The sequence below is a fragment of the Mizuhopecten yessoensis genome, unplaced genomic scaffold, assembly GCF_002113885.1.
Source record: "Mizuhopecten yessoensis strain PY_sf001 unplaced genomic scaffold, ASM211388v2 scaffold5877, whole genome shotgun sequence".
NCBI lineage: Eukaryota > Metazoa > Mollusca > Bivalvia > Pectinida > Pectinidae > Mizuhopecten > Mizuhopecten yessoensis.
Window position 1 is genome coordinate 197432 of NW_018406268.1, and position 26809 is coordinate 224240.

The window sequence follows — 26809 nt, forward strand, 5'->3', positions numbered from 1 at the left end:
AGGGAGATAACTCGGTTTTGACTAATTCAGCATGAAATAATTTCACTGTAATAAATGCGTTTTCAAGAATAGTTGACAGTATATATGCTTTATATACAATGTCCTTGGTGAATATATATGATGAATGTAGCATAGTTTGAATTTCATCACATTATATTTTTTGTTCTGTTTGAGGCTGAAGTTGGAGTAAAAACCTTAGGAGATTAGTGTTTTAACAGCCATATGGCATAAGTAAAATTGTTTCACTTGGGTGCGTTTGCTCCTTTTTCTATCGAACAAAATATCAAATAAAATACCCAGAACAAATTTCAGCTATTAAGGTAGATAATATGTAAGGACGCTTTTATTGAACAGTCCTGTACTAAACGGCAGTATCCAGCATTCTTTTAAGCTAGGTTCATACTACACATTTTCTGCATATCACGTCTACATTGGAGAAGTTTGCCGATCGCGTCTGGCATTTCATTCATATATTTGATTCAAGTTTACCTCAGTGGCTGGATTTCGGATCACAGTGTTGACGGATTACACTTCGGGAGCTCAACTATTGAAGAGAGACTTTGACAGTGTTGACGGAATGTACAAGATCATGTCGGCAGCTTACAAATGACAGAGGGTTGATAACCTTGTTGATGGAATTAAGAGAAACGAATTAGCAACATAAACACATTGGCAACATCAAAACCTTTGCAACATCAGCACCATGGCAACATCACAACCAATGCAACATCACAAATTTGACAACATCAACACATCGTCAACATCAGAACCTGGGCATCATCAACATAACCGAATGCCAAAATCATACATAATTAACCAGCATACAGCACTACTTGAAGGTCGTTCACATCACTGACAAGTATGCAGAAATACTTCGGCATCATGAATATGATAGGCTGCGGATAATTTCATTTGCCCATATTATTTTGTTTTTCTTGTTAATACAGGAAGTTCGTGGTGAGTGTTTTTTAATAACCTATCAATCTTATTTGATAGACCGACATCGACACTACAATGATTGAGCTTTCAGACACGCAGGGGGCGCTGCAGTTCTCGCAATTTGTTTTTTGCGTACACTGTCAAATATATGGGGGGGGGGGGGTTCTTGGTTGTTTGATTTTTTGTATTGCCTCACTTTTAGATAATTTTGTTCGTACTGTCAACATAGCATCTGTGATTTTTTTCCTAGTTCCAAATCTAAAATCAAGTGACATTGACTACGAATGCTGTAGACTTCTCGACGACCGCCCTTTCGCTACATTCATATATCTAACACGCACTTTTCTGACGTCTAGTATCAGCCTTTAGACGCCTTCATCCTGGCGTGTTGGCGTCTTATCATATATAATGGCACACATAACAATAAGCATAACAACATCAAATTAAGTTATAATAACTTCAAATCATTCGTTTGGGCCTAATTAACGCTGATCAGTCCTAAAAGAAAAGTCCTAGAACATTTTTTCGACAAACACATTTTTTTTATTATATAATTCCTTATAACATATTTCTAGTAATAAGCATTCAAGATTGGCGTGTTGATGCATAAGCACTATAAAACTGATTAATAATATATAATGCAACTATTATGAGAACGTGACGCTAAATCTAATGATCAACGGAACACGTCAACTAATTGAACAAGCATCCTAATTAAGGCCCTGATTTATTCAATAAAATAAGCAAACATTCTCTTGAGGAAAATAGCATGCATGTACCATGTATGTAGTAAATGTAAAATGATGAATACCTGTACAACTTGGCCCGGAAAAGTACAAGATGAGTATCAAGCAATGAAATTTCCCATAAAGCAATGTGGACCCATTCTCAGGCGGAAGAAATATCTTTCAGCGACTTAGTGGCGGAACTAGGACTGTCTTTCATCGATGTTTCTTTCTATTTGTATTATGTTTTAATATCGTCTAAACTGTCTGAGCTTACTTGTAGCCTGTCCGATGTTAGACCCGGTCATTAGATAATATAAATATATATTCCGGGCATTAAGTTGTTGTTGGCCTATTGTTTATTGATTTATGCACCCGCTTGACCTACACAATACACTCGCGTAGTAACAGGAATAATTGATGTGGCATACAGCCGTCAGAGGAGATCAAACGAAGCCAAGAAAATTGAAGTGCGCTTATTAGGCCCGCCTAGAACTATGCAGGGAACCACAGCGCACGGAGCCTGACAGAACACTGAAATTACTCTATCAGTCAGGATCACCGGCATCCAAAGGTTTCACGTAGAATAAAAACAACGTTATTGATTGTTGTCAACCTGCTTGTCTAATAACCGTCCAAATAATGGATAGGACAATTAGTGCATTAAAGATTACAAGGTTATATGGCGAACATCATTAGGTTATGTTCCGGGGTTGATGGAGGATGTCATCCTGTCGCCTACGTGATTTGTCTGATGAATATGATTCATGATTGACAGTTTTGATTTCCTTTTTTTTTTTTTTTTTTCGGTATAGAGTACAGACAGACGTTAACACTAGCAGCGTATCGTCGTTGGTACTGGTCAGCCATCCCTCGAAGAGAATATGCCTTCTGTAAGGTTCAAAATATCCATTAATGATCGACCGTGTTAATTTCCTCATTTTTTTATTATGTAGAGTAAGGACTTATGTTAATACTAGCAGCTTGATACTGGTCAGCAATCTCAAGATGAAAATATACCTTCTGTAACGTTCATAATGTGTATTTCTCCCTTAAAATAAGCCTCCATTCAATATATCTGAAGAAGCATGGTATTTATTAGATAAACTACTTTACTCCGGAGATTTTCATATGGAGTTTTGCTCTTCACCAACAAATCTGTGCAGCTTGGAGCCTAATGGATGTAGACGTTCCGCCACGAAGAAGAGGTTGGATTGTTATGCAATAAACTACAGTAACTGAACTCCAATGAAATATATAGAGAGTTTTGCTCTTCACCAATAAATCTGTGCAAGTTGGAACCTCATGGATATAGGCGTTCCACCATGTAGAAGAGGTTAGATTTTTATGAGATAAATTACTGTACTCCAATGATATTTATATGGAATTTTCGCACTTCACCAACATATCAGTGCAAGTTGAGGGTTCTGTCAAATGGATGAAGGCGTTCGGCTACGCAGACGAGGTTGGGTTTTTATGAATTAAACTACTGTACACTAGATATTTTCAGTCTCATCAATATATCATCACAAGTTGGCGCTCAATAGATGTAGGCGTTTAGCCATGTAGTAAACATTCGATTCATCCAAAACAGATGGAACGAAAGTGGTTCTACGGGTGGGCAATTGGCTCAAAGATCGATGGAATTACATTTAGATTTTTATCCTAATGTTACATTCATGTTGATAAATACACAAAATGTGTACATGCGTATTTCTCTATTACCAATGGCTAGCGTGATATGCACACACGAATGCTGCTGGACTCTCGGAATAAGAAATTTGTAAAACGCACAAAAGCCAATAATTTCTGTTACAAATGGCATATGCTCTACAAATTGCACTATTACTTAACATATTAAATAAATGTTTATATTGTTTGTTTTGCCAAAAAGGAAATAAAAAATCAGGACAGATACTACATATCTGAACGTGTGTCAACGTATCGCAATTGCCCTTGGTAGGAGTACTTATACAGTGTAAGAATAATAATTGATTTTTTTAACATGGCATGACTTTTAAAAATATTTATTTGTGTTATGTTGTTAATTGATGTGTCATTAATATGCATTTATGTATCACAGACAAAATACCTGGTAAAAAATCATCTTTTATCTTAAATAACATTACATTACTAAATATGGTTACATTTTGATATATGATGCATATGAAGTACTCATTCGATAAATAAACTCATTTGGTATGAGTTCACTTATTATTTGATTTTCGTGTTACAGAGTACAAACAGATGGTCTATAATAAAACCCGTCCGGAGTAAAAATTGAACAAGAATGAAACTTTTTTCAATTATTCTTAACGTTTTAAAACACGAGAGATTATAAAAAAAACACTATATTCAACTTCAAATTTACTAGGGCAAAAGATGAACAAAAGAATGATTCACATGGAGAACTTTTAAAGGGTACAAGAATCAGACCAGATGTTCCGGAAGGGTGAACGGTTTCTGCTTCATCGACGACACCTGCCATGAAAAACTAGGTTAAATCCAAGTAATGCCACGTCTCCATAGTGAGAATTGGGGTAGCGACAACAGTACAACTAGGCACGCGTATAGGCATATTGAATAGCATTGATCTTCATATCAGACAAAGAAATAGCATATTTCTCAATGGTATCCTAATTGCGACCATGTTTCCGTATCATATCATGAGCTACAGTTATCAAGATCACATACAATTTCAGACAATCCAATACTATTCTCAAAAAAGTATGATCTGAACGATCAAATAATTGTACATATAAGATATATTACAACAAACCATCAACATTTTAATATGTATAAGCGTATGGTACTTGCAATGTTTTGTTTTATATTTTTCAGAGGACGGAACATCTATACTAGTCCGACAGTGTAGCAACGAGGATTGGGGAAGCCATTGTGGTGATATTAAGTACGAGATTGGAGATAAATCAGAGATGGTTTACGGTTGCCTGGAGACGTGTAACTTTGACGGATGCAATACATCCAATCATTTCACAGTAAACAATATCTGCGTGATAGGCATTCTAGGACTCAACTTCCTGGTGCGCAGTTGGCTGTTATAGCAAAGAAAATTATTGCATGAAAATCTACTTTGATATGCCAAACAAATCGATTGATACCCTCTGTGTCATTGTTTTATGCGATGTTGAAAGAGATGTGCACGTTTGTGTACCGAAAAGTGGACCTTACTCTGGGCATTCACAATTGTTGTAAGATGATTTTATTAAGTAACCGTGTAGGTTACTACGGTTAAGTCAGCACAGACGACGTTTGTTTGTTTTGTTCTTTTTTGTTCCTATCCCGTATTATTTATGTTTAAAAGTATAATTTGTCTCTCAACGACGAGAAGATAATTTTACTTTGCATAATATTGCAACATATGTTTAATCATTGACAAAATTGAAAGAAATATTACAGGAATTTGTCATTGAAAATAGCTATTTATGAGGAATGCGTGTTGTTTGTTTAAGTTCTCTTGCTACTGTTTAAGTGGTTAGGTTACGTCACTCTATTAATTGTTTTATAGGGATGGTTGTGATAAATTTGTATATACATTAACAATTAGTGTCAGAATTAAAATGGTTTAGTTCGAGTGAAACTTGATTAATTAATAATGTGCTGTAAGGTATTTTGGATACTAAGTTACCCTTGGGATTTGAATCTCCGACATGCTTTTAATTCATTGTGAAATTACTCCATGGTGAACCCAAATATGTAAACAGTTTATATTTGGTTATTTTATATAAGATATAAGTGATTGGGGTAGAGTTAGCTCCCGTTAAATATGTATTTATATTATATAATATTCAGAATTATATCAATGTATGAATGCATACAATTCCCCCTTTTTCATCAATTGATTTTCTTGGTCCAAATTACTATTCAAGAATGAGTTACATGTCAGAGTAAAAAATACGTTTATTAAGTGCTAGACACAGTAATCTTGAGTCAATTACTTTTGACACCAGGTTACTCATCCAAAGGGATAGACATGTTAACAATGTGTCCGTGTGTTTCCTACTGCAGTACTGTGATCTAAAATCTTTTTTTTAATTCTTGGTTTCATTTTGATAGATTTAGATAATGATAAGTACTTGTATAGAAGCTATTTTGTATTCTATGGCAACGAAATTTCAACATTTACAGTTTGTTTTTATTTTATCTCTTAGTTTGCTATTAATGTCTATTTAGAATAGGTTATTTTGTTTTCTTTTTGAAATTACACAATAACATTTGTAATTGAAAATCACTGTTTGAAAAAATGTACATTATACTGTTTTTCTACTTAACTATGCACATTGATACCATTTTTGACATGCATGATGTATAATGTAAAATTGAAACATATTTATGTTAATTAAATGTAATCTCTCATGTAGTAACCATGGGACCATTTATGTGTTTAAGTATCTGTCTTGTCCAGTCTATACAGTGTTTCTTATTTGACCGTTTGCTACAGAATCGCAATACATGATCGATATATTTCCATCGTAACCTTTGAAGGAAAAATTAATTGCATTTAAATACTAAATTCTCTGAAGGTAATTATGCCCCTTTGCGAGTGTGTATATGCTGTTTAATAACGATTTTGTTGAAAAGATGTTTTGAATTTTGTGTACAAACTTAAGTTACTGGCCTTGTGATACACCCGTAGAGATGGGTACACCGTGACGTGATCTACTGCATAAAGGCACATAACATAACACTGTACACATTTATATGGGGTATGAGATTTCTTGGATTTTATACATCAAAGCGCCGTGTATCCGAACACATTTTGGATACATTTTTTTATTAAGTTTTATGGTTTGGATATAGTGCTTTAAGCATTAATAGGTAGGTGGGCTTGATCATTGGGTTACCTGTACCTAAAGCCAAGAGTATGTGTTTAAGTTACCTTTCGTACCGTTAATGGCCGTCTTTTGATTTTTAAAATGTATTAAGGATCCCCGTACCACTGCCAAAACATAAATCATGAAATGGATGTTTTTACCTGCATGACCAACGCTTTAATTAATCTTTTCTGAAAAGAAACACATACATGTTTATGAAAAAAGCAAAGATGAATTAAACATAACAGAATTCAACAATAGTGTTCTGAGAACAAAAATGTTACTGGGCCAGACCCGGATACGAACCCTGGACCTTGAAATTGAAGGGGGAATATTGTTTTATTATAAAGTATTTTGCCAGCTATGGGACAGAGATCCTTAAGTAAGTAAGCGTGTAATTATCATTGAACACACTCATGGTGTGTTGCTGTTCGAATTCCTTCCAAGTGCGTAATGCATGTATATATAACATCGAATTGATATTTTAACGGTAATTCGGGGCATTGGGTAGGTTCGGTTGTTTGCAAGTTCGGATATGCGGCAGTCAGATTTGAAACGTTCAACTGTATATTGTAAATATCTTGTGTTATACTGTACACATTCTCACTCTTAAAACCAGTTGTATAAACTAGCATTTCCAGTTCAGAATACGGCATAGTTTTAGGAGTGTCACATCAACCTGCTTTTAGTGCACCTATCACTAACCTTATTTACCGGAGATTGACATAATTATGCACTAGATCCGAAGCATGAATACAAAATAAGCTGGTTATTCATATACGGGTCACAATAATCAGCAAGGTTGGAAGACGTTGTAAGATAACGGATGTACTGTCTCATAGTTTAATCGAAGTTAAACGATAAAACACTTTTTTGTAATATATGTGTTTGATCGGGTATGAACATACTATTTCAGCCTAAGATGCTATGTTTTCAAAGTAAAAGATTGCATCTAAAATTGAATAAAATAAAGTATGATAATATCAAGAAAGACTTAATAAAATGATAGACATCATACTTTAATTAAAACCGATACTTCTAAACGTGATATTAGAGTTGAGAAACGCAGCTTGTAATGAGAATCACAAAGTAACTACAGCACCACGTAAACGCAGCTAGTTTCGAGAACATCGACTCCTTTCGAGATTCATACGAGCGTACACAACGTGACGTTGATTCGCTTTTAGAACCTGCCAGAACCCAGACATTTCAAGCATCATTGTCTCAACCAAACGTAAGAAGAATGAACGTAACACGCATGCACACACGGGTGACTTCACCATAACAACTTAGTAACCATACAGTATACATACATTTAATTACACTGCATCATACAGCTGTTGCAAGCTAGGGGCAAAAAGGATGGACATCCAAAAAGGCCTAAACAACTGTTGAAGCAGAAGGAAAGGCGCTTAAAAACCTTTAATTTATGAATTTCGAAAATGTTAAGCACTGGTTAACTCAAGTACGAAATTAATATTTATTTATGTTCTCAAAGCAAAAAGCCAAGCAAACACAATTATTTTATTAAATCATATGGCAATTTTATCTATTTAGGACTCTTGATATGAGGGGTCCAAAAAAATAGCAATTGGCAATAAACATACTGTCGTGTTCATTATTTGGTGTATTACAGTTGGGTTTTAACAGTCGATTAATAACACATAGCTTATTAATTTGCTTTATTGAAATGGAATTGAAATGTTTGTGTTTTAATAAGTTTGTTACTGAGATTTGTTTTGATTTGTTTACAAGATATAACTTGTAGCCTGCTTGCCCGTTCCCAATTTCCGTATGTATATTGGAATTAAAACCAAATAAAATTAAAACATTCAAATGTGTTATGTGTTATTATATATTTGAGTATTACACGTCCATGTAAAGTGTTTATTATGGAGAGGACCCCTGTGGTGTTACAATTAATATTTGTGAATTAAAATTGAATTTAGAGTGTTGACACGGAAATCGCTTTTGCATAAGCATATACAATTTTGAGTAGTTTTACGAACACCAAGTAGATTTTTACAGAAACTTATATGTAACTTTTCTATATCTGCTGCCTTTTGGCTTCCCCATATTTCAAACCCATAGTTTAAAATGCTAGCGACAGATGTATCGAATATATCAAAATAAAAAATTGTTTCTGACACCCATTTTGTAACGACAAATAATGCTTTACGACCTTGTTCTGCTACTTTTTGTTGCGCTTTACGAAACTTTCCGTTATAATTCAATAACACGTCAAGGTAATTAAACTCATCTACAATGTCTAAATGAACCTCATTATATATCCAGTATTCATTGTTACTCAATTTACCACCATTTCTAAAATCAATCACTTTAGCCTTATCATTATTCACTGTTAAATCGCACTTATTAGTATAATTTAAAAGATAATCTAGCATCTTTTGAAGACCTTCAGGAGTTTCTGCTACAATGACCATGTCATCAGCGTACATTATTAGGAACAAATTGAGTAACTGTAATTCAATAGATGGACAATTTTCTTCTAAAAAGGAAAATAAAATTGGCGACAGAATTTCTCCCTGGAATAATTCGTTTAACTGTTTCATATAATGATCTTATTATAGTTAACATTTTACCATCAATACCTTCTCATTACAATTTGTGCCATAATTTTTTGAAGTTTCGCGAAATCAAATGCCTTTCTATAACCAACAAAACAGCAATACAGCCTTTTTCGTTTCTTAAGTGTTTTTCTTAAAAAATGCAATATAAAAATGCATCGACAGTAGACATTTTCTTTTTAAAACAAAATTGAGCTTCAGAAATCTTACAATAACTTCTGTCATAGAGGTAAAAGTCTTACCGAGGCGACTAACAAGAGATATACCACGGTTATTATTAGCATAATTGGCATCACCTGGTACAATGCATCCTTGGCAACAAAGAGTAGGATAGTGACCTGACCTAATACATTATTAAAAATCTTAATTAGGCAGGGTAACAGCAATGTCTTACATTTGATAAAGTATTCGTTTAAAACATTGTCACTTCCCGGTGTTTTATTCATATCTAAATTTCTAATAGCTGCAATAATTTCTTCTTCTTTAAATTCCCTTTCTAATTCTGAAAATAAAGCAGAATAATTAGAACGGTCATTATTATTTAAATGATTAAAAATATCCTCATTTATGCTTGGTACCAAAGTTGCCAGGTTTAAAAAATGATTAAAAAGGTAATTCCCAGTTAATGGACTTTTCTTCAATTTATTACGTTTTCCATTTTTTTAATAGAATGACTTATGGTAATGCTTTCTTAACTAATTCGTCTGGTTTCCATTATGCCCCTTATATTCTCTCTTGAGCCTAGTTTTATAAATCTGATAAACACGATTTTTGTTGACTAATGTTTTACGATTTTCTACTGTTTTCGAAAAACTAAAAGATTTGAATGCAGCTTTGTAATCTTTATAACGTCTTCTAGAAATCTCATTAAACCAAGGTTTATCATCACACCGTTTCAGTTGCACCTTTTGAGAAATATTTCGAGAAATAATTTGCGAATAAAAGGTTGAACAATATCATTTAACATCACTGTGAATTTCTCAATACATTCATAAATACTTTTAGAACTAAAATCAACAGGGTCACACAAAACGACCAGTTCATCAATATGATCAGATATTGCTTTGTTTACATAACCAGTGTTCTCTTCTCTCCATTTATACTTTACATGTGTTTCACTATTAATATGTTACTGTGTGTATGTTGTTTGACTTAATTTCTCAAAGATTAATTTCAGACAAAAAGTAACAGACGAATGATCTGAAAAAATATTAAAGATTCCAGATTAAAAATTAGTTATACTAGACAATGTCGATTCTTCTACTAACAAATAATCGATTAGACTAGTTCCTCTGTTACTATAAAATGTTATACTGCCATTAGGATCATCATGATGTCTTCCATTTACTATTCGTAAAGATGAGGCTTTACACACAGTGTTAACAACTGTCGACCGAACTGGTTGACAGTCTTATTTTCCCTACTGCGTATCTGCATAGTTGTATCTGGGATATATTATCAGGCATCGTGTTAATAATATGATCAGTAAGCCTGTCATTTCTTATACAATCACAATTGTCACCAGTCCTGCTATTAAACTCTACCATCGCTATAATGCGATGATATCCAATATACTGACTGATTAAGTTTTCAAGAGTTAAAAATAGATTGATATGTTAATCATGATAATATGTGCTATTTGCTGGTGGAAAATAACAAATAAAAGTATTTAAATCTTTGTCGTCTAAAAATAGGCGTCCCGATTTTTTCAGTAATGCATTACTATCTTTAACGTTAGTTACAAATTCACAATAACAATGATACCTCCGCCCTTACCCTTAGTTCGCGGAAATATTTGCCTAGTACGAGCTCAGTGGAGTAGATTTCAAGTCGATCTTGCTTTTTCCTTGCTGAGCAAAATTTATTACAAAGACTTTCAGAAGAAGAATGAAATGAAACTTAAATCAAATATCTAGATCTACTAGCATGTCATTAATCCTATGATCGAAATTTAACTCATTCGTCCCTGAAATTTAACAATGAACTATCAAACCTTTGAGTTGGAGGAGTTCAAATATGTCTTCAGGGGTGAATGAGTAAAAGACTGCACTCACTGCTCCATCAACTTTATGTCTTGACCTTTTCCTCGGCAGTAACATATCCTACTCCTACTGACGAAGTTTACATGTCGCAGCTGATCATGATTCTCTGCTTTAGAACCAGTAATACTTATGATTGCCAATACAGATTCTCTAATTAAATACGTATCAAGAGTATTCTACCGGAAAGATTTAAACTACAATTCAGAAATCTTATGCTCGTGATAGGATCTAATATCAATGTCTAACGAAATAAAAGACTTATCCACTGACTACTTCTGAGGTCATTAGTGACTAATATAGTTCCCTGGTCATAATGGTCACCAAACATGGTGCAGACTGAACGTTCCCAAGTACCCGGCATTGTCCTCAGATTGCAAGAGGGATTTTTTGTGTTTTCCCCTTCTATATTAGGTGAATGTTGGTTTAATCTGTCTTTGTATTTTTGTAGCGATTCCAGTTCCGTTTGGTCCTTATGTGTTGAAGCTGTATATCCACATTTTATATTTTATTTATTCTCATTAGATAGAATTTTTATTTTTTTATTTTACATATGTCAATCCTAGAGCTCAGTGAAAAATACATTCTAGAATCATGTTAACATTGTTGCGTTGTTAGAATAGGATATAATTTATGAATGAAAAAAAACCGATTAAATGCAGTTGGATTAAGGATATTTGTAATATCCTTTGACACGTTAATGTAAAATAGAATTACTTTAAACATCCCAGAAATCAAGATATTTGACTTTTTCACTTATAACAACGTGTAAAAGTCAATTAAAATTGTTCTTACCATACAAACAATCTCACTGGTCGAATGTATTACTAAAACTTTAATATAAATACTGTATAACTAGTATATGTGTTTTAAAACTCAGTAGCGTTTGTCAGGCGGTGGTGCATATCGCGATATATCTAATAAAGGGAAATAACTCGTAAAGGTTTAAGCGAATGTTAAGGAAAGACTTTTGAATATAGAGAGTCCCGTCGCTCAATTCTATCGCATATGTTCTCTAAATTCCAGGGGTTACGCTCTCTTACCTGCAAAGAACGTACGTGAGCGTAACATCTTGAGCATCGAGAATGACACTGACATTTCAATTCTGTGAGCTTTTTTACGGGGTTATAACACATATGAAGTATTCCTAGAAATGGTGCAGAAAATCATTAAAATAAAAATGCAACGACAGGTATCACAGTGAATAAACCCCCCACTTTATAGTAAAGAGGTCAAGGAATCCAGGGATAGAACCAGGAAACGTTTTTTTAAAAAAAAATATATACATATATATATTTCTTTTGTATATAGCTCTTTGGCAAAGTAAATGAGCAAGCATCTACAAATTAGTAAAATGCAAAACACATTGGAACTCTTTTTTGTTGGAGATATAACACAGATCGTTGGGACTCCCTAACTTCAACTAGTGTAAGATTGACTAATTAGGTATAAAAGGTATGCCCCAATGCAACACCTTAAACAAACAAGGTGAAACTGGGTCAACGTATTGGTAGAGTTGGGTGCATGTGACACCTTAGTTTGTGTGACTGCTGTTTTTATCTGAAAGGATCAAGGACATAACACAAACAAGATACGTTTCAAGTGTAAATAACCGTAAAGGTTACCGACCTGACATCGTCAAAGCATTGTGCATGTCACCGCGAACATCACCAATCGAGCCCTAAACTACATAATATCTAGACATCATGAATGGCAGAACTTGGACAAAAACCTCTAGCTATGGTGAATAATGTAATGTACATTACAATGACAACCATAAAGACTAAACATTAACGTCATGTATGCTAAACATTCACATTTAAATGACGCGATATATTGCTCTTTAAACCTGAGGTAATGCTAACGAAAATATACACCCTTTTATAAAATTAGTTGTGATGGGGGTAAACTGTTGTTGACATCAACATTATCATAACAAAGGTAGGCGTGTCACCTTCTCCCTGTGTGCATGGCTAGATAAACAACTATCCACTCTTCATTAAATTAACGAAATATATAAAGTATCTAGTTATAATTTGTTATTATCCGTGTAAACATAAAATCTATAATTTAATCTATATGAAAATAATCATACATTTTGATCTCTATTAAAAATACAATGTTTAACAATAAAAATTAGACTGATTAAAAACTGATGGTATAAATATATTATCAAATTTATAAACAACCAGTCATGGCACTATTTAATGTTGTTTCCGCTGAATCAATTTTTGTCGAGATTGTAGTCGGTGTCACGTCGACACTTGAACCAGTGATAGATAGGGTGTATAAATGACACTGCTGTTAGGCATATACAGAACACGTCAGACTGAAATAGAAAAGTAAACAGTCAATCATGTTCTTATTCCATACCACAAAATTGTATATGGTTTATACGGTTCATTTACCTTCTGATCAAATCAACGTGTCAGCACGTTCAATGTATAAATAGGTCTGTAATTCAAATGTCAATAGTACTTAAGTTTATTTAGTAAATCACGCATCGTAGTCATGTACTGTAGGTGTTTTGACAAAATATTAAAAAAAAAATGAATTGAAAGTAAAAATTTATAAATCCAGATTCTCAGTCAGAATGACGTGAAAATCACTAACTATATTTACACTCGATACAATTGAATGAAGAGCTAAGCAAAAAACCATATTTGTTTGGTTTTTAAAAATTAATATCTGGCACAAATCTGGTTTCACTTAAACGTATATTTGCATGAATAGATACACTAAATTTTAAGCTTAATGATAAGATATTAATAAAAATTGTCTGCCGCAAGCACGACATTTTATTATAAAAAGCTTAATGATTCGGAAACAACCAAGCGGCTTATGTAAATTTGTCATGTTAACATATTTTAGGATACGTACATGAACGGGGGCTGCTTGATAACTCTGTGACCAGGTGAATAATGCAAACTGTAGACAGCCAAACACTCCTGCCGTTATTATCATTATTCCGTATAACACCTCAAAGTACTCGCTCGGAAACCTAGAAATATAAAAACGCCATTTGTATGAGAAAAAGAAACAAAATATTAGAACACATCATTTAAATAGTTAAGATTTTGCGACATCGTTTGGACTTTTTTAAAAATGGGTCACGTTCTTCACATAATTGTCCCATATCTGGCCGTATATATACACACATACAGCTTACAAAATTTCAGTATGTATAAAATGCATCGTATTTTATAAACATATGAAGCGTATATCGCGATGAATTATTAAGCAAATGAAAACAATATTATTTAGTATGAAAATAAAAACCACTGACGTTATAACCCTAGTTATACATGTATAATTGCTTAATTATAAGTACAAGAATACATTGTACATTAAGGTAATATGCTATATTGCAATTATATTAACTTGTTATCCAAAAAGACGTCCGAACTAAAATAAACTGTCTTAATCTAGTTTATGATTTAAATTTTTGTAATCTTCTATTTATCGATTAAACATTTTAAAGGTAAAACAAATAAATACACAGATTTGATTCTGCGTTATTATAGCTTATTCGGTTCAAGGGTGACTCTCTAATGCAAATCACATTTGCATATTATATTAGTACATGTGTTTATATAGGAACCCAATATTCGAAATATAACGTTTCTATATCACTCAGACGCTATGTATCAATATATGCGTTAAACATTTACACCGTGGCTAGGAAGGTAGTTGCGGAACTGTACAGGAATGACCGTAGTAATGTCATGACGATAAAATCGCCATACAGGATGTCCAGACTGGGAACTAGGACCATCACAGACAGGAGCATACCTAAACCACTACCAACACTAATGGGCAGGATGGAAGGCAATATTTGGCGCTGGAGATGTGAATGTCTCTCTGGAAAAACAAAATCGTCAACATATTACATAAGATCATGATGAAAGACACAGCAGGTAGAACATTTTTGAGACGATATATTGACAAACGCCGTTTGAACGAAGCATCTATTGAAAATTCTAAAATCGATAAAGAGCCAAAAAAAGTTAACAGTTTTACTATATAGTCATTTGACCGTTTATGAATCATTAATTATATGATCTCCGAAATTATATATAAAAAAAAAACATATATTCATCATTGGTGTCCTTCATTAATTCATGTCTTAAGGTTAGACAAAAACAGACAACAAAACATGAAAAACACTGAAATGTGCTTACCAGAGCCTACACACATAACGTGTTCTATAATATACAATGTATTCTCCTTTCAAACTTTTGTGGTCTTTTGTGATATTTTAAGTGATCTAATATTTTGATACTTACCGCGAAATATTTTTCGTTGCCAATCATATACAACTCCAGCAAACGAGGAAGAAATAGCGCCACATACCATTGTATACATCATGGTATTGGTGAATTGACTCACTGTAAAATGACATTGGAATTAAGAGCATGCCAACCTTACACGTTTTACCTATTAGATATGTTAAATACACGACTATTATCTTCCGGACAAATAAAATAAATACCACAGAATCAATACACGAGAATGTAGTTCGATATACCTATCGGTTTAAAAACAGAACAAAAAGCCCAAAAATAAAAGGAAAGACAACAACAAGAATTGAGAAAATCCCGAAATAAAAGGAAAGACAACAACAGGAACTGACAAAACCCCAAAATCAAGGGTATGTAGGCCTCTAATATTTTAAGACTTAATCTTCTTTTATTGATAGGGATGTTTTCATTAAGAACATTTACATCTGTATGTATTGATACGTATTTGTGCTAAATAAGAACATCTGCATTCGTATGTATGAATATCTATTTGTTTCATTAAAAATATTTACATTTGTATATATATTTTAATCAACGACGTCATGTCTGGTAGTCTTACATATTGAAATGAGAAATATATCAAACACAGCTGTGCAAAGTGTTAAATGTAACTTAAAAGCAGATGAAGAAATGTTTTTATTCATCAAAAATCTTTAAATCTTTCTATAAATTTGTGAATTAATTATCATCCTTATCATTTTAAAATGCTTTAATACTGATTTCGTTTGTCGGAATAAATGTATGGTATCAATAGCCACAATATGCATATGTCATATATGCATATTTATATCAAACAGTTTATCAAGTGAAGTACTTATAGATATTGAGTATAAAATATAATGAAACTACAATGATATATGCGCCCCACTGATCAACCCACAAACCTACAACTGACATTGGCTCCATCACCTTTACACTAATCAAAGATTTTCTACTGGAGCCCCTCCATCCTCGGATCCGTCAGAAAAGCCCACTGAGTCTACTTCAGGACCAGCCCGAACCATTGATTATGATAAAACCTTCCACTTTAAGTGCTCCCACTGAGATCCATAAGTAAGAAAATAAAACTAATCCTAATGAAATGAACAGGAGACAGAGAAAAGATCAAGATACAAAGGAAAACAGAAATCATCCGAAGGCCACCATTTATCCCAACTTAGTAATGGTTAAAAACATTATCTTAGTGAAACCACTGCAAAAGAACAGCATATTGAGAATATGGAACTACCCATCACTAAATGCAAGAATGTTCATTGTCATCATCACAAGATCACTCCAGAAATGGACACAAATAATCATCTATTTAAAAACATATCAAATAACGGAAATATATCACATCTGTTGTAAGACTACTTATACAGAGAACCAAAACTGAAGTTTACATTGATGATATTATTATCTAGCCTTACACTTCAGGGAAGCACTCCAAATCTTTGGCTACTATGCAAATAACAGCTTACTATGTGTTGTAAAGACGTTTGCCACTGTTGACCACCAACTCTATCATTCTGCCATTGACCTATTGGATTTTTTATTATTCACTAAGTATTCTCTATTTATATCTGTGTGAACAGTTACTTCCTTGTAACATAGAAATGAGTATCTTTCTTCCTTATGTTCATAACAACACTACTACTATTGATGACGTCATTATACCTATGATGTCATAATTACTTATTGTTCACAATTGATTATCTACCCCTGGCCAAAGCTCATTGTCCATTATATAACAATATCAAAGTTATCCTCCCTAAGAGTACTTTCGGTGTCTAAAACATTGTATAAATTGTCTTGATGAAGCCTTACCTTTAGAGGCGAAACTAGTCGGCTAAATAAACTTAAAACCCCACTTAACTGGTGACGCTTGAGTATGTTGTAATTATAATCCTACTTTAAATCTTCATATCAAGTCAAACAGTATGACAAACATGAATAACATTGCATAGGTCAGCTGTTTCATTAGTGATGTTTGATGCCAAAACGAAGGAAATCCAATTTGGGATATGGATATCTGCCCTTATGTCCAACACCCGTCTAAGATGAACGAAATAAAAACACCAGGTGATTTAACTTTCGGAATTTGGAAAATGAAACAGTGTGACGAAGATATATTACACTGCGTCATACTTTGGAATTTGGTGTCAGAATCTCTGCAAATCCCCGACCCTCAGCTCTGTCCCAAATTCTAAACCCAATCAGAATTTAAATTACTACAGAAATTTCTTAATTGGCAAAGAATAATATTTACCCTTCTTTCACTGTCGTTTTTAAAAATTGTAGTTAATTCTTTGCAGTTACTTCTTTGTCATTAACTTTTCCTTTATTTTGTATGTTTTTTGAAAGGAGCAAGAGATGGAGAGTTCAACATACATATGGTAAACTGTAGTAAAACTTATGCGTACCTAAAAGTTTGTTGTTATCTGTTATCCTGTGTAGATAGCTGTTCATGGAACCGAGGAAGTAGTAGAACCTCAACTGAAGTATGCACACCCAAAGCACGTGCAGTATATACGTGTCGGAGATGATGCAGTTTTTCAGGGACGGATGACGTCTTCGAGACGTTTCCGAATTCTCCTTTAGTGGTTCGGTAGTTTTTAAATACACTGGCGAATCTGGATCTAAACGTAGAATGTATTGAAAATACAAAGACAATGGGTTACGTTTTAAACCTATTTCTAAAAATAAACAAGGTGATATCAATTTGGTATACAACCACTTGAATTACCAAGTAAGGATTCATCTATATAAAAAGTAAACACAGACAGACAAAATAAGTAATCACCTACTGCAATTGATATTGACATTGCCTTCCATATAATAAAATTAACCTAAACTTAACTTTTTCTAAACATAACAGACTCCTTTTTTTTAAAAGACAACACAAATACATTTTAATTGCAGTTAACGTTTTTACGTGTTTTTTCTATATTTAATCAATGGTACAATTTTATATTTTAAAATATAATAGTTAAAAATAAGATATGTTTAAGAGATGAATACCTTGGATGTCTGTTTTTTCCGTAATAAAGGATTCGACAGTTTCCTCCCCGCCTGCCTGGTTTGACGTTTCCAGCTTATGAATGCGATCTTTGGGCAGAAAAACAAAGGTACTTACTGCAACTATGACTTGCAGACCAGCCAAAATACCGAAAGAATACTGACTCTGCATTCCTTCCTCATACGCAAGCTACGAGTAAAGAGGACACTATTTCAGTGTGTTACATAATATTTAAAAAGGTTAGTAAAGTACATTGAATTAATCAAACTCATAATCATCTTATGTTTGTCAAGCCATGCACTGCATTGACAAAGTTAAAATTAAAATTGATCTATTTGTTTTTTGTTATACATTCAATTTATAGATGTTTGACAGGATAATCCAATATTTGTAGAAATAAACATGGCACAGACAATGTTATGGTTTACATAACTTTATTCTTGTTAAGACATGCAATCATAAAGACAACGTGAGAGTCAAGATCATTACATGCTTTAAGGAATTAGTGTGAAAGCATTGTCAAAGAGTTAAGATCATTCTATAAATATAAAGGCATGCATTGTAAAAACAGTATGGGAGCTGTGGTAAAGGTATTGTTTGTTGTAATATGGATATTGAATATCGCTATCATTGCACAAGTACAATGAGAATATGATAAGGTGTTCCGGAAGGGTCAGCGTCTGCTCCATCGACGTCAACAATCATTCAAAACAAAACCACAAGGCACATTAATGAACGTAATCAAAAATATTGACCTTCATATCACACAAAGAAATAGCAATTACAACTTCATATATCAATAATAATACATGTAAATATTCATCATAATCAATATAACCTTGATAAAAAAATATTACAAGAAACTATACAATTCGACACCAGATACCTTGTGATTAAATCGGTTTACCTTAATGATAAGTAGCACAGAAGACGATGCGTCGTAGGCCCCGCATAGCAGGCCGATAAAGGTGGAACTGCCTTTTACAAATAAGTTGGAGATCTTTAAGGGGAAAAAAGACATTATTTCATGTCTGTTGTCAATATGGTTCATACAAAAGTGTACACATTTTTTATCAACTTCACAATTGTCTATACGAAGTGTAAGGAAAGGAAATAACTACATAATATACGAAAGTCGTTAGTAATATTCGCTCTCGGCGAACATTGATCAATCATAAGCTATGTAACATGGCATGCGCAGATTACTGGTCATATGCCATCTGTTTGATACTTCAAAATGTGTGCATGCCTGCGTATATGCAAGACGTTTTGGTATTCTACTTTTCGTTGACAACATTAATTCAACTTCATACTTTTTTCCATGATACAGCCGCGTTTGAATGATACAAAGCAGACACTGTAGAACCCTTCCCAGACCAAATTATACTGCACCTTGGTTACTCGATTTATTATTTCGAGAAATTCCGTGCAACGATGACTTCGGATATTAAACCTCAACCGTATAAATAATGCTTTCAAATGTCAAATGAATATAGTAGCTTTATATCCTGATACCGAACATAATATGGCTACAAATAAATGACATATTTGTAACTAAATCCAGTATATACCAAACAAAAGCTGCTGATTAGTTAATAAAACAAAAACAATATCCTAACGTTTATCATTTAAAAGATTAAGTCAAAATCAATATAGAAACAGTTAACATGAATTCACACGAGTGTTCATAAATATATAACAACATATGACACTTCACATACATTGAAAAATACTGGTTGTGAATTGAGTCAACGTATGACACTTCACAGACAACAAACAAAAAGTGACCATCTTAGATTTTTAACTGTGAATAAACATATATATTCTTGTGCAAATGATAAGTTCCATGTAATTCCTATATATCAAGCTTCAGATGACAATGTACAAAGAGAGTTAAAAGAATCAATGTTAATCCATATATTATAATCTGGTCTAAATTGTTCTAATAAAGAAAATGTATATGAAAAGTCTGATACTATACTCATGCCTGTAACTATATACATGTATGTTACTATACTCATGTCTGTAACTATATACATGTCTGTTACTATACCCATGCCTGTAACTATATACATGCCTGTAACTATATACATATCTGTAACTATATACATGTCTGTAACTATATACATGTCTGTAACTATATACATGTCTGTAACTATATACATGCCTGTAACTTTATACATGTCTGTTACTATACTCATGTCTGTAACTATATACATGTCTGTAACTTTATACATGTCTGTTACTATACTCATGTCTGTAACTATATGCGTGCCTGTAACTTTATACATGTCTGTTACTATACTCATGTCTGTAACTATATAATACTCATGTCTGTAACTATATGCGTGCCTGTAGCTTTATACATGTCTGTTACTATACTCATGTCTGTATCTATATACATGTCTGTAACTATATACATGTATGTAACTATATACATGTCTGTAGCTATATACATGCCTGTAACTATATACATGTCTGTAACTATATACATGGCTGTAACTATATACATGCCTGTAACTATATACATATCTGTAACTATATACATGTCTGTAACTATATACATGGCTGTAACTATATACATATCTGTAACTATATACATGTCTGTAGCTATATACATGCCTGTTACTATACTCATGTCTGTAACTATATGCGTGCCTGTAACTTTATCCATGTCTGTTACTATACTCATGTCTGTAACTATATGCGTGCCTGTAACTTTATCCATGTCTGTTACTATACTCATGTCTGTAACTATATAATACTCATGTCTGTAACTATATGCGTGCCTGTAGCTTTATACATGTCTGTTACTATACTCATGTCTGTAACTATATGCGTGCCTGAAACTTTATACATGTCTGTTACTATACTCATGTCTATAACTATATACATGTCTGAAACTATATACATGTCTGTTACTATATACATGTCTTTAACTATATACATGCCTGTAACTATATACATGTCTGTAACTATACATGCCTGTAACTATATACATGTCTGTTACTAAACTCATGTCTGTAGCTATATACGTAACTTTATACATGTCTGTTACTATACTCATGTCTGTAACTATATAATACTCATGTCTGTAACTATATGCGTGCCTGTAACTTTATCCATGTCTGTTACTATACTCATGTCTGTAACTATATAATACTCATGTCTGTAACTATATGCGTGCCTGTAGCTTTATACATGTCTGTTACTATACTCATGTCTGTATCTATATACATGTCTGTAACTATATACATGTATGTAACTATATACATGCCTGTAACTATATACATATCTGTAACTATATACATGTCTGTAGCTATATACATGCCTGTAACTATATACATGTCTGTAACTATATACATATCTGTTACTATACTCATGTCTGTAACTATATACATGTATGTAACTATATACATGTCTGTAGCTATATACATGCCTGTTACTATACTCATGTCTGTAACTATATGCGTGCCTGTAACTTTATCCATGTCTGTTACTATACTCATGTCTGTAACTATATGCGTGCCTGTAACTTTATGCATGTCTGTTACTATACTCATGTCTGTAACTATATGCGTGCCTGTAACTTTATGCATGTCTGTTACTATACTCATGTCTGTAACTATATAATACTCATGTCTGTAACTATATGCGTGCCTGTAACTTTATGCATGTCTGTTACTATACTCATGTCTGTAACTATATACATGTCTGTAACTATATATATGTCTGTATCTTTATACATGCCTGTAACTATATATATGTCTGTAACTATATATATGTCTGTAACTATATACATGTCTATAACTATATACATGTCTGTAGCTATATACATGTCTGTAACTATATACATGTCATTAACTATATACATGCATGTAACTATATATATGTCTGTAACTATATACATATCTATAATTATATACATGTCTGTAACTATATACATGTCTGTAACTATATACATGGCTGTAACTATATACATATCTGTAACTATATACATGTCTGTAGCTATATACATGTCTGTAACTATATACATGCCTGTAACAATATATATGTCTGTAACTATATACATGTCTGTAACTATATATATGTCTGTATCTTTATACATGCCTGTAACTATATATATGTCTGTAACTATATATATGTCTGTAACTATATACATGTCTATAACTATATACATGTCTGTAACTATATACATGTCATTAACTATATACATGCATGTAACTATATATATGTCTGTAACTATATACATGTCTATAACTATATACATGTCTGTAGCTATATACATGTCTGTAACTATATACATGCCTGTAACTATATACATGTCTGTTACTAAACTCATGTCTGTAGCTATATACATGTCTGTTACTATATACAGGAGGTGAAAGCGCTAGGGAGGTAATGAGAAACTCTTGTCATTTGGTTTTTTATGTATAATATTTTATATATATATAGTGTATAGTATCGAACTTGTTCATTTTAATTCCCGGTATTTCCCTCCGCCATATGTTGTTTTCATGTTCAGTAAAGCATGATGTATTACAAATTGAATAAAAGGCTACCCATAACCAGCTGTATATTCCTTACTACATTAACAAAAGCATATACGACGCTAATAAGATAATAAAAAGAGACAAAATCGCAAGTCAAAATCAGTACATAAAAGGTGACGACAAACAACGATTAATATTATACAAACAAGTTTTGAGCAGATGTGGTATTAATATTTATTAAAATGCTGTATGCTAGGGAGTATGAATGATACGTTTTCATATTTGCATATCTCAGCATGTGTGATTCGCTAAGCCAACGGAGCAACCACAGTATGCATACATAAGGCAAAACATTTAATCCAACGCCATTGGGAGGTTGACGAAGAAGACAGAGAGGCCCAAAAAGGAAAATATAGCTTGGGTGGACAGCACGGGCGCGAAGGAGATCGATGATCTAGACTTGTGGTTGGCGCGGTAAGACACTAAGTGGACGTTGTCCTGGATGGACATTGGCACGTGCGTGGTGATGCCAAATTGAGTCGCGAGTGAACTGTTCGTGTTGGCAAATATTCACGTGAAACACACACACACACACACACACACACACACACACACACACACACACACACACACACACACACACACCTTTTTGTGGGGTTTGGGACATGTGTCGTGTACGCGTGTGTAAGTGACATATGGTGAGGCAACACCGGTGCTGGGTTACATATCGTGTGATAAGATGTATTGTTGTATTTGAAACGATATACTGTTATTATATATAAATGTTTTAACTTGTTTCAACGCCTCTGTTATATTTCACAGCTCCAACAATCAAATAATTTTAAGTATACCTAACGAAAGATCCCAAACAAATTATCCAGAGATCCGTTCTTTTGACAACTGGGGGCTCGTCCGGGATTGTTTCTATAGATGTTTTGGCTATTGTATTTATTTATTTGAAACGTTCAAAGGGTAAATGGTTGGACTGTGAATTATCACTGAATGTTGTTGATGATGTTTATGTTTACATGTTTATCTAAGCATTGAATATATTCCCTCCACCATATGTTGTTTACATGTTCAGTAAAGCATGATGTATTACAATTTTTTTTAAAAGGCTACCCATAACCAGCTGTATATCCCTTACTACGTTAGCAGACGCATATACAACGATATATAAAAGAGAGTGTCAACACCTAAAGACAAAATCGCAAGTCAAAATCAATACATAAAAGGTGACGACAAACAACGATTAACATTTTGCAAACAAGTTTTGAGCAGATGTGGTATTAATATTAATTACATACTTACTAATAAATACGGGATTTTTGTATATGCGATACGACACAATTGCTCTAACCCATATCAGCCCTCGCCGTATCACACCCCAAAACCCGTATCAGCCCCCGCCGTATCACACCCCAAAACCCGTATCAGCCCGCAAAACCCATATCACACCCCTTTTGGAAAAAAAATCGTTTTTCAATATTTCAAAAAAATAAATAATCATAAGATAGTAGTTTTTATTAGTAAGTATGTAATAAACAGAATAAAACACGCCTTTTTCCATATCACACCCAGTATCAACCCTCGACCAATATCAGCCCAAGGGCCTTCGGCCCTTGGGCTGATATTGCAGTCTCGGGTTGATACTGGGTGTGATATGGAAAAAGGCATGTATTATTCTCTATTTATTAAAATGCTGTATGCTAGGGAGTATGAATGATACGTTTTCATATTTGCACATCTCAGCATGTGTGATTCGCTAAGCCAACGGAGCAACGTCAGTATACATACATAAAAGGCAAAACATTTAATCCAACACAAAATATCAGTTTGCGATTATGACCAGAAAGTTTTTAGTTTTTTTGAAAAAACGTGACAAAAATTCCAATGTTTATAAATTACATGAATATAGAATACCTGAGCATTCGTAATAAGGACAGGCAATCCTCCAACACCCATGATTGCCAATCCCGGAAAAACGAGCCAAGGTTTTTCTGTGAATGATATACGAAATAAAATCTCAATTATTTATACATATTTATTCACAAAACAAATATGATGATGGAGTTAGATTTTATTCAGCACTTTACTCCTGATTAGTTTCACTGTTTAGAACATGATACACATATGAGCATGAATACACCTACAGAGAAGAAATTACCTTGGTGATATAACCTTTTTCTCACCTTTATCAACAAACGCTAGCATTGTTGTTCCGCCAACAAATATCGTCCTGTAAAAAGATAAAAAAAAAAAATTAGTATGTAGCTAGGTAGAGTTGGTCATAAAACACAGGTAACTTGTACATTCTACTTGTGGGCGGATTGGTCGAGTGGTTAACACTCCGGCCTTCCAAGCAGGCGGCCGGGGTTCGATCCCCGAAGTCGCCGTACGAATGTAATATTAGAGAAAGTGTTTTTCTCCTGCCCACACAACTCCAACAACCCAGGTGGAGTATAAAATGGTCTGGTCTGGGGTGGGTGTTGCGGTATCTGTGCTGTAGCATTCAAGTGAGGTGGCACTATAAATGATACCGTTGGAAGCACGGTCCCACTACAAACAGAACACAATACATCTCCAGCACACACACAGACATACACACATATGGAGATATTAGCCAGGTGGCATAGGACTAGTAGTTAGGGCCTGATAAGGCAGCTCCTGCGAATTCCTCAATATTGTATTGATTAAAATGTATATGCTAATTGTATTGACTGTATGAAATTGTATATCTATGTAATGTAAAGCGCTTTAGAGTGGCTTATGTTAGCTAGATAGGGCGCTATATCAAATGTTGTATATTATTATTACTTAGTGAAGCGATCACAAGTGCCACATAAAATTGATAGGTTATTTGGAACTAAACGGCAAATGAACGTATCGTTTGTGTATCATAATACATGTATTTCTTCTACAGTAGAATTTCAAAACAGAAAATATGACAAATGGTAAAATGGCTTATCAAAAAGGAATATGAACATAACAATTACATGAAAAATGTTTATCGTTACGAACAGATATATTATACCTACATGGATATTGTACGAGCGAACCTAGTGCCGGTTTTGTAGATAATGAAACCGTATGCTGCTGAACTTGCACAGAATATTGCTGATCCTATGGTAAATGCCAGTGCAAACTTGTCGTCCTGTGGTTGGCAGGTGAGGTCGTGCTCAAGGTCTCCGTCGGTAGTCGGTGCACTGCTGCTCCTCATGGTCATCACGTTATATGAGCTTTGCCCGTCGATCGACAAATTGGAGTAGAAAAGGGTGACATTTGTGCTGCCTGAACACAGATTTGCATATACCCCTTCCTGTTTGAATATCCATACCAATGGCGCCCATCCATAAATCAGGCCGGCGAACAAGAATGTCTCAAGTATGGCCCAACCAGCTACAAGGTATTTTCGCCACCCGTCGTATTTCATGTTTTACACCTATACTGGATAACCACCTGCCGTAGTCCTCATCTCAAGCATAGCATACCATACTATAGTTTTCAGGACGCAATGACCTAGCTATCTGTGTGAGTTAAAAATAAGTGGGCTGTTATTTGTAGGCCCCGATATCATTGTAACAGTCAAACGTGAATACAGGTCAATCTATTGAAGAGCAACTTGTAGATACATGTCATCATATAAACTCTTTTATTGAATCAGTACAGCACGCATGCTTGAATATACATCTAGATTGACGAGTTAGTTATTACCTGAACACCAATGTTTCTACGACAAACGGTATAGGTACACAAACACCTGTTTAATACATTTTGAATCATTAATAAATCCGAAAACGTGTAATACTTGACAGGACAGTGAGTAAGCTGCAACCACTAGTTAGTTATATATTCTCTGAGAAAAGAAATACTATAAATCAATTATGCGTA

At 33.7% G+C, this 26809-nt stretch overlaps 2 protein-coding genes across 5 annotated transcripts in view; one reads left to right on the forward strand and one right to left on the reverse strand.

Annotated features, from left to right (window-relative positions):
- LOC110451202 overlaps nt 1-8332 on the forward strand; it is a 96610-nt gene extending 88278 nt beyond the window's left edge. For 2 of the 3 annotated variants that reach the window (XM_021499081.1, XM_021499082.1), the window contains exon 3: nt 4506-8332. In XM_021499081.1, coding sequence (XP_021354756.1) covers nt 4506-4729 — 224 coding nt within the window. In that variant the 3' untranslated portion in view covers nt 4730-8332. Of the gene's footprint in view, nt 1-2479; nt 2558-4505 lie in introns of all 3 variants that reach the window. The other variant, XM_021499083.1, reaches the window with a different exon arrangement.
- Nucleotides 8333-13271: 4939 nt separating this feature from the next.
- LOC110451203 (solute carrier family 43 member 3-like) lies at nt 13272-26446 on the reverse strand. Of its 2 annotated transcripts, XM_021499084.1 has the most exons (10): nt 25957-26446; nt 25111-25157; nt 24842-24918; nt 19333-19425; nt 18428-18614; nt 17830-18045; nt 15413-15514; nt 14798-14987; nt 14007-14127; nt 13272-13455 (listed from the first exon to the last, which is right to left on the reverse strand). In XM_021499084.1, exons 1-10 carry the CDS (start codon nt 26349-26351, stop codon nt 13351-13353), a joined length of 1533 nt encoding a protein of 510 aa, XP_021354759.1. In that variant the 5' UTR covers nt 26352-26446; the 3' UTR covers nt 13272-13350. The 2 variants fall into 2 exon arrangements, with proteins under 2 accessions (XP_021354759.1, XP_021354760.1); XM_021499085.1 differs by lacking the exon at nt 19333-19425.
- Nucleotides 26447-26809: the final 363 nt, after the last annotated feature.

Excerpts from the sequence above, each read along its gene's own strand:
- LOC110451203 (XM_021499084.1), bottom strand. The coding sequence starts at position 26,351 with ATGAAATACGACGGGTGGCGAAAATACCTTGTAGCTGGTTGGGCCATA. Across the intron at positions 25,158-25,956 it reads TTCGCTCGTACAATATCCAT|GACGATATTTGTTGGCGGAA; the intron begins GTAGGTATAATA and ends ATCTTTTTACAG. Across the intron at positions 15,515-17,829 it reads AGATAACAACAAACTTTTAG|TGAGTCAATTCACCAATACC; the intron begins GTACGCATAAGT and ends GTCATTTTACAG.